Below are 12193 nucleotides of genomic sequence, written 5' to 3'. Positions count from 1 at the left end.
TGCACGAGTCTACAACACATTCTTACAGCCTCTTAAGTGAAACCTGTTTTCGCCTCGGCTCTTCCGATTGCCAATCGGGGTACAGTTATTATTATATTTATTCCATGGCTGGCACTCAAACCCCCTTTATCCTTATTTCAAACATAACTTTCTTTTTTCCAGTATGGTAGAACTCGACAGTGGCATCGCACATGGATTCAGTTTCAGGCTTTCATTGTATTTATATTTGATTGCAGGGTAACGTATTTAGTAGTACACGGGTGGACTTTATGCTAATTAAATCGGTTGGCCCGAAACTGACTGTAACACTTCGACCGGCATGGCATCAACTTTGTTCCAGCCTCCGAGCATGCAGATAATATTTACACCACTTGTCCATATGTCACACTACAGTGACATGTTCCGCAGTGGCAGATTTACCAGCAGTCTGAGTAGGCTTGAGCCTAGGGCAGCAGATTTGGAGATCGATTTTTCTTTTTGCTACCTCATAGAAACCAAAAAGATTTCTGCATGACGATTTTTTGTTTTCTGATGTTTTACAGATAGAAGTCTGGAACAAATTTTGACGATGACTTTTCGCTCTCCCTTGTCATTGTACGTTCCGTGAATCCGTGTAGCAAACTTCCATATTCTAGAGTAAAACAGCAAGTTCGCCGTCCCCCAACCAGTAATTGGCCTCTGCGCCCTCTGCCCACAATTTAAATGAGTGAAAAGAGCGAAATTATAGAAAATGTATTTCTCTCTTCCCACTATTAACGCATACATGTCACTCCTACTACTGGTTGGAGTCTGCGAACTGGATGGTTTGTTAATGATGAACAAGATTACTTACAACAATATCATAGATGATTTTGCCAACAAAAAATCGCGCAAAAAGGTATTGTAACGAACTTTTATAACTTGACTGAGTTGATTATTTTTAACTGTAAGCGCAATAAAGATTATTATTCACGTTTACCAAATGCACATTATTGTGTAAATAGCATGTATTAGCCCGCCTTATTAATCGTACTTGATTGAGCTTTAATTTAGCTCAAAAATATACCCAAAAAATTATTTTACGTGCAATTTCAACAAAATTGTTGGATTGTAAAAATAATCTAGGACATGAAAATTGTAGAGGCAAGGGCGGCAAAAACTTTACAGCCTATACCTTGAAAATTTGTAAATCCGCCATTGATGTTCCGTAACAAAAATTGAGTCATCGCCACCTCATTACAATCTCGTGGAATGCACCTCAGTTCCTGATAACAGCATAATAAGCCCCGGCTCAGATAGAAACAGGTCACATATTTCATTAGATTAGAGCCAATGTAGTGAATTGTAATAAAGACCATTTTACCAGTGAAATACTTTGCAGTCATCAGTAGCATAGCATTTTAGGGATATATAACAACCTGGGGTATTTGTTTGTGCCTCTGCCTGCCACGTGGTGACATCATGACCAAGAAATATGGACTCGTGTTCTGTGTCTATTGGGCAGGGGAAATACTTGCTTGGTAGCACTCTTGTTCTACACAAGACCACCAACATCCTGTAGCAGGGCCATTAAGTTAAGGCGCAGGGTGACATAGTGTCAAATTTTTACCTCCCTGCTGCAAGTCAAGTCCTTTTACTATAAAAGAAGGTGAAAAGTACTTAGCCGAATTTTATGGTAAAATTACGGCGCCATATTCACATGACAAGTTCGCATTTCTACTCTTGGTGTTGTACCCTCAAGTACTATACTGCGCAGTGGTGTTTTTTTCTCTCTCCTACTTGCTCTTACATCTTACGTGAAAATCATTATCAAGGTTTACAGACCTTGTGTCATTATATAAATGGCTTTTTAAAAGCCGGTGATTCATTATTTCTGTGTACATTTGTTTCAGTGTCGTTTGGATAAGTAAAATGTTTTCGTCTAAACATGTTTTTCTTGCTTTCCTGAGGTATGGTCATTTTGTGTTCTTTTGTACATATTATAGAATTTTGGTTAGGAAACTAAAAAAAAAGTTATTAATTTTGCATAAAGTAAAGAATATTTGATCAGCGTGTAGGAGGTTATGTCTGTGTTTTAATTTATTTTAATTAATTTTTATTAATTTTTATTTGACTGAAAACTTAAGTGAGGAGATGCAGGCTGCGTGTTGGAAGCCTATCTTGAGCGTGGCTTTTTTTTAAGGATATGCTAGAGTCAAGCCATTAGCCGTAAAGACTGGTAATTGTTGCTTTGGGAGAATTATTGTAAAAAAATAAAGAAATCCAAAAAATTATATTAACTTACTGAGCTAATTTTCCCTTTCATGTTATCTTTAAAAGATTTGTGCAATGGGAGTGCATGACCGACGAAATGTTAAGCCAACATAATGTTGCTAAACTAACAAAATATCCACACTTTTTACAGTATGTAGTAATTTTCCCACGTCGCGGCTTTTCCGTAAATAAAATAATAAATTCTGGAAAATGCCTTTTTCGAATACCTACCAAAGACATTCCTCCACTGACCCAAGCATGCACTGAGACGCGGCCGCCGGTTCGCCCACAGGGGTGGGTCCTCCCAGCTGCGTCGGAAGCACACGCTGCCTGACCTGCCGTATGACTACAACGCCCTGGAGCCGGTCGTCAGCACAGAGATCATGAAACTGCACCACTCGAAGCACCACGCCGCCTACGTCAACAACCTTAACGTCGCCGAGGACAAGCTGAAAGAAGCGGAGGCCAAAAGTAACCCTGTGCTTCCTACAAATTTCTGTTGCTTCTTTGTGGCCCAATTTGAATATCATTTTTTGGAGAAATTTATAAGCTCTATTTTGGGTTCAAAATTCTTAAAAATATTTAATTTTCTCACTTAAATAAAGTTATAAATTTATCGGAAACTAGCCATGTGCCAGAAGGGAAAGTATTTTATTATTATTTTTGATGATTAATGGTGATACAGCTGACTTTTATTGCCCTTAAATGAAGCAATGTTAGAGAAGTTACAATTATTGCAGTTGTCAGTTACATGTTTAACATGCTGACAAATTTGTGTTTCTTAAGATCTTACAAGTTTGCAAGCTTGGTTTTTTAATAGCCACACAGCAGTGTCGTTAATGATGGTAAATGTTTTAATAACAATTGATGGGCAAAATCTTGCATATGTTGCTCCGCTTATTGCTTAGTTATGCATGTCTGTTCTTAGCAACTCATGTTCTTACAACTATGGACCCCAGCTCACAAGACTTTTGAGATCAGCACCACATGTTTAGCCATGTTTTTCATAGTTGCACTCTTTTCCCCACGATCGTTTGTAATTGCTTAGCATCAGCCATAAATTCTGAAACACCATAAAAGAGAACAATCAAGGCAGCTACGACTCTCATTCAAGGGAAATTTTTTCTTAACCCTAGTGATCTAATAATTTTTCAGCATATGTAATTTGTATATTTATTATTTTGGCTGTTTGCAATAATTAATAGCTGCAAAGTTTTTTTCTTCAACTTGTTGGTCTGTTGCAGTGAAGTATTGTCAGTCACTAGTTCAAAGCTCGATCTTAGTTCTCGCTATGTCATAAAATATTAAATGTAATTCTGTACGTACTTAATTTATAATGCAAGCTATGACTAAATATTTAAAAAAAAAAATGAATCTATACCTGTATTAGCAAATTAGAATGATCTATCATACTTACAAATAAATACCATTGTACATCAGATTTTGTGTTCAAAGTAAAAACACTGATTCCAGGAGAAATGTATTTTTCATCCAACGAAGCTTGTGTACAATATATTTTATTTCATCATAAATTATCCTCTTCTCTCCTCCCACTCCATCTTTCCACGTCATTAAAACCTTTGTACCAAAGTTGTTAAAAGTCCTCATTATTTTTATATATCCACATTTTCTCAATTTTATTATTTTATGTGGTGAACAAGGGCATGTTTTCCACTGGTACGTTCATCCAGATTCTTTGGGACATGAATCTGGATTGTCTTGACAGGTGACCAACTTGATCTATCCCTTTGGTACAGAATGCATTAAATAATTAATTAAATGAAAATTTGCTACTTAATCAGTCAAATATTTCTGTGTTTTTGTAGTCCTTTCAATTTTTGATAATTTTTTTAATTCAAAGCAGCCTTTAAATTTAAGGGCATGGAAAAAAAACTAAAATACATTTCAAACCATTGATATTGAGATAATAAGTTACATATTTATGCATCAGCTGTGTCTTAGTTTCAGAGAAAACGATTGTGCATATATTTTTTTTATGTATAATAATATTGATATGAATATATATTAATATTGAATAATATTGAATATGGCATAATTATGTTAAATTGTTGTGTATCTCTTCATTGTAATATAATAGTAGATGTATGTATATGTAATATCTGTATCGTGTACCTTTTTTTAAAATATTTATATGTGTGAATACTTTTTTTTTTTTACACAGATGTGACAAATTATATAGCATGTATTTTTGCTCTTTTATAACAATAAAAAGAAAATGAAATGAAAAAATGATGATGTACATACTTGAAGGATTGCAGTGGAGATATTTTTTTTTGTTTTCAGATGACACTAGTGCCATGATAGCCCTGCTCCCAGCCTTGAAGTTCAACGGCGGTGGCCACATCAACCACACCATTTTCTGGCAGAACTTGTCGCCTACTGGTGGCAACCCAAGTGGTAAAACATTGTGGATTATACACGTTTGATGACACTAAAAGTTTTAAACATTTTATTGCCAAGAACAAATTTAATCTAATATAATGGAAAAGTGAGAAGCTCAAAACAAATGCTGGCACAGTTGGTTCAAATCAAAATTCTAAATAATTCATTTAGCGGAAAAAAATTCTCATGGCTCAGTCTCACACACAAGAGTTATTTCATTTTCTTGTTTTTAATATTAAGGAATTTTTTTCTGTTTTACTATACTTTATTTTCATCACAAGTGGGGAACATAATAATTATGAAGACTATCTACCACCGCTTCTAAATAAAAAGCAAAAGATTGTAATACTTAAAATAACTTATGTAATAGTAAGTTTAACTTATGAAGTAGGCCTACATTTAAAATGTGAACATATTACATTCAGATGTGGCATATAACTACATACGCTTCTGACACACTAACTGAATTTAATATTTGTTTTTAAATAATAGGTATGCATCATGACAGCGTGAAAATTTATTTTAAATGAGGTCATTTTGCAAACAAATACAAAATATTTTTTTAAAAAAAGTCATCGGTGTCGTAGCATTTTTAAATCTTGCTTAAATGAGCCTTTCTTAAAATAACTTGTCAAGACTGCATAGAACATTAGTTTAGAGTACAAATAATGATAAATGCTAGATTAAAATTTTTTACCTCATTACTAGTGCAAATAAATTTTTCTGCCTTAAAGTATGGCATATATGAATATTATAGTTTAGCATAGAAATTTTGTAGTCTCAGTATCAAGTAATATGTAAGGATAAATAAGCTATACCAGAGTATCTACTGACCAGGAAATTCAGGAATTGTTAAGGATTTTAGCCTAGAGTTCAGTGTTTTTTTTTTTGTTTGTTTGTTTACAATGTTTTTTCACATTCAAATTTTTCTCAGTAATACAGAAGCCTTTGCAGGGACCAGTAAGATTAGAATTTTGTCAGTTGCTTTATCAGAAATCCAACTATGCAGTGATAACCTTTAGCCTCTAAATCACGTCAGTCTGTACTTGGGTCAGGGACGAGAAGGTGAAGATTAAAGAGAGTTTGTTGGGGTAATACTGTATTTTCTCTCACTATCACTGTTTCTTGTCTCGTCAGTCTCAAGTAATTCTCTCTGTTGTGTACCTAATCAGTGCTTGGTAGTTGATCATGTGTTGTAGTAGGTCTTGAATGTGAATTCCATTATTACTTATTGATTTCTTTTACACCAGCTCCTCAACGTAACGCTGTTCTATTTGTGCAGTTTTGAAGTAACGACACCAATAAATTACTGCATGATTAGAAGTTGCGCAGTCATAGATTCGAAGTAGCCCTTTTTTTCTCATTTACATGAATTTATATTTCTGTGTGAGCACAATTTAAACATTATTCGTGTAATATTCAATTCAATGCAGTGAATTAATGTGATGAATCAACAAACAATATTTACTTCAGCCCATTTAATATATTTCAGCGGTTTATATTACTTAGAAATATCTCAGATGCTCGAGTATTCAGCCAATGTTTATATTATGCTATCCCGCATGTCAGCAGCAGCTCTGGTGAGAAAAGCCAGAACCTTTTAGGGCTAGTTTACCTTGGGCTTACCAGGAAGCATTAGTGGCAAATCATGGCATACATGCATTCAGTAAACAACAGTATAGGATTACGTTAACAGGTTATATATAAATAATATTTCTAATAGTAGAAAATGTTAAGTCTATGCAGTATTAAAATTTATTTAGAACTTAAATATATATTTTACATGATTGACATTATTATGTTGTTAGCGCCATGAATGTTATGCCCAACCAAGCCCTGTTGTGGAAACAATGCATTCCGTTAACTTTTTTACACTGTAATATATATTTTAGGTTGTTTAATCTCATTATTTTATTTCAACGTTTATTTATACAGGTATGTACTGTAAATGCATTTAGTCTCATTTTAGTAGTGTAAAGTGTTTTTAATGGCAGTAGTGTCTTGATTAAAAGGTTTTTGCTATCCACTGACAGGTTTTCAATAAATTTTTCAAGACCAAGCTTTCATTTAAAATAGGCATATGTATGCATGCATATATATATTTATATATATATGTATACATATATACACACACAATGTGTGTATGCGTGTGTGTGTGTGTGTGTGTGTCTCTCTTTGGTAAATCTTCTCTATTTCTATGCAAAGTATAAATATGTAAATTGTTTAAACTTGGAGATCAGTACAGTTCAATTTCTGTTATGTGACAAAAGTGCAATATTTTTGTACGGTAATTTTTTCAAAAGTGTACATGACTGAGCAGAAATTTGTGCAGGAATTTTGTTAGCTCATTTAGCCAGACAACCTGTATACTCTTTTCATAATAACATAAAACAATTTTGACTGGTCCTTCAGCAAACATTCATACTTTGGCATATTACATATTAGTGTTATCACCAGTCTTACTAATTATTTATCAAATTAATTTTGTTAATTTTTTTTAAGAACGTCCTGCTTGCAAAGTCTAAATGTTCACTGAAAACCTGCCAAAAAAAAAGTCTCTCCTCATCTTGAACAGAGTATAGTAAAGGTTAAGGGAGTTCTTTTTCTCCCCCAATGCCTGCATGTATGTGTGAAAGGTGCCAGTGTGTTTTTGGTGTGATATGAGTCACCTTATTTTTTTGCTGGTTAGGCAGAAGAAATAAACATCACAGTGGCAGTTTGGCAGTCCCCCAAACAGCGAGCATCAGTTCCAAAGCTGAAAAGTCTCTTCCCAGTAAAAACTTCAGTTAGCTGACACCTCAGATGTTATTTGTGGCCCAAACAATGGCTGTGTTAAATCCAGCTTTTAATTTATTCTTACATAAAAAAAATATTTGGAATCTTCAAAGTGTTATAATTATTCAGTTTGACTTAGAATTTTCAAAGCTTCACACACCTCAATATTCAGTAAATGTTTGTCGAGAAAAGTAACAAAAATTGCAGAAAGAGCTGTTGTGATGAATTTACTGAAGAAAAAAAAATCCCTGAAACAATGGTAATGATAAAATGAAATAATGAAAATGTCATGTGAGACAGAGCTTAAAGAAATGATGGAAAAAATTTCTCCGCTGTGGGAAAACGTTGTGCCGGCACGTAGGTACGGTGACGGGGCTGTGTTTGTTGGCAGTGGACCTGGAGGCGGCGATAAAGAAGGACTTTGGCTCGCTGGAGGGCCTGAAGGCACAGCTGTCGGGCATCTCGGTAGGGGTGCAGGGGTCCGGCTGGGGCTGGCTGGGCTACAACAAGCAGTCCCAGAGGCTGCAGCTGGCTGCGTGTGCGAACCAGGACCCTCTGGAGGCGACCACCGGTACGCAACCCTCCGCACGTCCGCAGACGTAGCGGCTGCCGCTTAGTGAAGTTTTCAACCTTTTTTTTTTGCAACTGGCAATTTTAGAGAAAGAATTTTATATTTACTACAAAAAAAAAGTAACCTTGAAAGATGTGAGCGGTCATAAGATGGGATAAGGTATTAAATTGGCTATGTACGCATGAGAGATTAAGCTGTGGGAGGTGCTTGAAGACTTAAGTATAAGAATGAGGTTATTTTTTAAAAGTTACTAACACTTTCTTGGGGGAGGATAATTGGGTAAAAATTATAAATGGTCAAGTATGAAAATTTTTGTTTCGAGTCAAAGTCAAGCTGAAGTCATTATTTAAAATTAATAGTTGCATTTAATGGTTCCCCTCGGCATTGACTGGGTTTAGACGTTAAATGTTGTGTTGGTGGTTATTATTGTGAACGGTCTAGTTTTTTTTGTCAATATCAGTTTTCTAAAAACCTTTATGTTTATGCAAAATACAACATTGTATGTATTTATAATGTCTAATGAAATTATATAATTATAAGTAAAGACATTATAAATAAAAATCCAACTGTGAGCCTGCCCACACAAAAATTTTTAATGGTGGCAACATGGAAATGTAAGTTTTTTAATTGTATCTAGAGAATATATTTAGAAATGGATTCAATTCTGCTAATAGCCATTTGGTGATATGTACATTGTGATTTTTTTTTTATGAATATACAAATTGATAACAGAGATGTATGTATTAGTGTAGCAATGTTGGAAGCTGTGTTTACAAATACACAAGCTCCTCGAAGTAATACCCTAATTTGTTCCAGGAAAACAGAGAGCTTATCGTATCCATTTTTTTCCCTCCATAGGCGTGTATGTTGTTCAAAATAATTGGTTTTCCAATTAGATAAGTGTACTTGCTGACTACCATTTTATTCAAGATTATACTTCTGTTAAAAATTATTTCACAGCACTAATATATGTCTAAATACATTTTAAGAATAGTATTTAATTAAATCTTTGAATAAAATTTTGAAATTCAACAATCTAAAATTAAATTACAGTGTAAAGAAATTAACTGACTGCATATTTTGCATAACAGAGCTTGGGCATAACATTCCTAAGTTAAGCACTTACAACATATCTGAGCTACAAAATAATAATTTTACTATTTGAAAATAAATTTAAGTTCTAATAAGATTCAAAAATGCATAGACTTAACATTTTCTATTATTAAAAAGATTATCTAACCTCAACGTAATTGCCGACTTTGTTGTTTATTAAATGCATGTCTGCAATGATTTACCACTAGCACATTCTACAGTAAAACCTCCATTAACAAATATTCTATTTAACGAAAAAACCCATGCAACGAAATAAATTTTTGGTCTCGCTGAACCTCCATAAGATCAATGCTGTTTTAACCTCTAAATACCGAATTTTATTTGTTCCGAAATAGTGAAATTCCCTTTACAACGAACTGCAGCTTTTGAAAAACACGCAAAAATAAACATCTCCTACAAGACATCCACTAATTTTTTTGCATTCACTACTTAAAAATACTTGCGTATAACCTTAAAATAATATGCACCATCGCGGAAGACAATAAATAAATGCATCATGCATAACACACGTTGTGTATACATGCCACACTTTGTTCAAAATGGCGGGTACATTTAGCGCTAGTGGTGGAAACCTCCCGTACCATCGCTCTGGCAAGACGAACAACTAGTATATTTTGCATTTCTATGGTTAAAGATGCGCACACGCAAATATTTTAAACTATGGTGTAGTACAATTTTTTTCAGTTTCCACTGTTTATTTATTTCCACACGTAGTTACAGAAATAAACACGGTACTACTGTAAAATGAATTCTAATCCTAAAAAGCGACGACAGATTGACATTAAAATAAAATTAGAAATTTTAAATGCAGATGATGAAGGTGGAAAATTAAAGTGATATAGATAAACGTTTCAACATCCCGGCGTCTACACTTTCGACCATATTATCCAACCGGGAACAGATTGAAAAAAACGCTTCCCTGGTAGGAACAAATCAAAAACGTGTGAAAGTATGTAAAAATTATTATTTGGACAAAATAGTGATTTACTATTTCGACCTTATTAAACATGCCATTAAACAAGTGTATTATATGTACTTTTTCATGTTTGATTCCTCATATTGTATTAAACAGTCAGAAAGACAGTTCTAGCCATTTATGTGAAGCTTTATGATGACTAGAAATATATCGTACGAATTCTCCATTTAACAAACCCCTTTACAACAAACACAACAAATTTTGGTCCCTTGAGATTTGTTAAGTAGAGGTTTCACTGTAGTAGGTGCCCTGAAAATGATGGGCTTTTCTAACTGGAGCTGCTGCTGACTTGGGATGGCGTAATATAAACATACGCTGAATACTTTTGCATCGGAAATGTTTCTGTGTAATTTAAACCACTGAACCTTATTAAATGGGCTAAATTAAATATGTAATGAAGGAAGTGAATAGCTGTTAAAGAGAGAGCAAAATAGCGTTAATTGATGCATCACATTATTAATTGCATTGTAAGTAATGCTACAAATGTCACTACCATTGTGCAAGCACAGAAATAAAAATTCAGTGTGCTTCAAATTTATGTCTGTGCTACTTCAAAGCATGCCTAATTTATTGGGAAATGAAAACGGCGTTACTTCGAGGGGTGGAGGTTCGTATTTACTATTGCAGGAGGCTTATTTGGATGTAGTTATGCAAAAAGTAACCAACCCATAATTTTGTTATATTTTACTTGAAAATAAATTAAAATAGTACAAGGTTGATCGTACCGTCGTTGCTATTATTATATCTGTATTTATACTAGACCATTAAAATTATACCCACATTATGTTATCAATATGAGAATTACAATTTATAATTAACTTTAACTTCAAAATACTCAGATTAGGTTTCATGTGGGTTGGTTCCTTTTTGCATAACTACGTCCATTTTACATTTTTTTTCAATGGGACAAGAAAGAATGGTGTGAATAAAAGCTGAACTCACTTTGCAGGCCTGGTCCCGTTGTTTGGCATCGACGTGTGGGAGCACGCCTACTACCTCCAGTACAAGAACGTGCGACCAGACTACGTGAAAGCAATATTTGACGTGATCAACTGGCGCGACGTCTCCGAAAGATACGCAAAAGCAAAGCTCAGCTGAACAGCTGTCAATTTTTGTTTATAGAAACTTGCACTCACAATCTCTCATAGACTGTTAGGTGTCTGGTTGGTGGGCACTGCTTTCTTAGCTTACCATCTATCATCATCATCAGTCATAAAATATATGGTTTTTATGCTCAAATTTGTAGTGTTTATTTGAGAAGCTGAATGCATTTGCTATTTTTTATGTGTACCAGTTTACATATAAGTTGAGGCCAAGTGATCTTATAAGTTAAGGAGGGAAGGAAACCAATGTTTTTGATTCCTATGTAAGCTTTGTAAAAAGAAGATAAGACTGAAAGTTGTGGTATTCGTATTATTTACCACAATAAATTGATGTGAAACTGTAGGTACTTGGTCTGTATTGAAATAAATGAATATACTTATTTAGAAATGCAGATTTTGCTTGTTTGGTGCTTGCTGTGTTTGATGTCTGCATGGTCCACCATATTTTTTGGAATAAGTCAGCCTGGACTCACATAGAGTAGTTTCAGGTTGCAGTAAGTTCTGAAATGCAAATGCTGAATGAATAATTGTGTTGCCAAATGATGTTTACCTACTACATAAATGATGCACAGTTTCCATAAGCTTGGTTGTAAATTAAATTTAATAATAAAATGATTTCATTCCCAAACACATTCATGAAATGTGTGTATGTGTATATATCTATATATGAGAGCGAGAGAGAAAGCACAAGGTATCTGTGATCAGAGTAGCAATGCCATCAGTCACAATTTCATAGACAGTGCTTCCTTGTTCCAGCCGATGTGGCAAATGCAGGAGTTTGGAAACTACGTTTGCTCACATACCACAAATGGCAGAGCAGCTTTCAGTAAATTGTTGCTGCTCTCACGTAACCAATAGTAGTGCATCTTTTCTTGTATGGTCTTCTGGGCTGCAGGTTTTTTTTTTTTTTTTTAACTTCAAGAACATATTTGTTGGCATCTGAGGACCTGACAGAAGAAATTAACTACAATAGATCTTAATTAATAGCTAATGTTCCCTATGCAATAAATACAAACTTTC

The 12193-nt window shown here is 34.3% G+C and overlaps 1 protein-coding gene across 1 annotated transcript; it reads left to right on the top strand.

The window, feature by feature from the left end:
- The first annotated feature begins 1693 nt into the window (after positions 1–1693).
- On the top strand, positions 1694–11565 carry LOC134533930 (superoxide dismutase [Mn], mitochondrial). The gene is made up of 5 exons (XM_063371743.1): positions 1694–1928; positions 2525–2703; positions 4537–4650; positions 7802–7981; positions 11020–11565. The coding sequence occupies exons 1-5, from the start codon at positions 1891–1893 to the stop codon at positions 11166–11168; spliced, it is 660 nt and encodes a 219-aa protein (XP_063227813.1). The 5' UTR covers positions 1694–1890; the 3' UTR covers positions 11169–11565.
- The last annotated feature ends 628 nt before the right edge of the window (positions 11566–12193 follow it).

This window comes from Bacillus rossius, chromosome 7 (assembly GCF_032445375.1).
Source record: "Bacillus rossius redtenbacheri isolate Brsri chromosome 7, Brsri_v3, whole genome shotgun sequence".
Classification (NCBI taxonomy): Eukaryota; Metazoa; Arthropoda; class Insecta; order Phasmatodea; family Bacillidae; genus Bacillus; species Bacillus rossius.
This window is presented reverse-complemented; position numbering and strand designations above follow the sequence as displayed.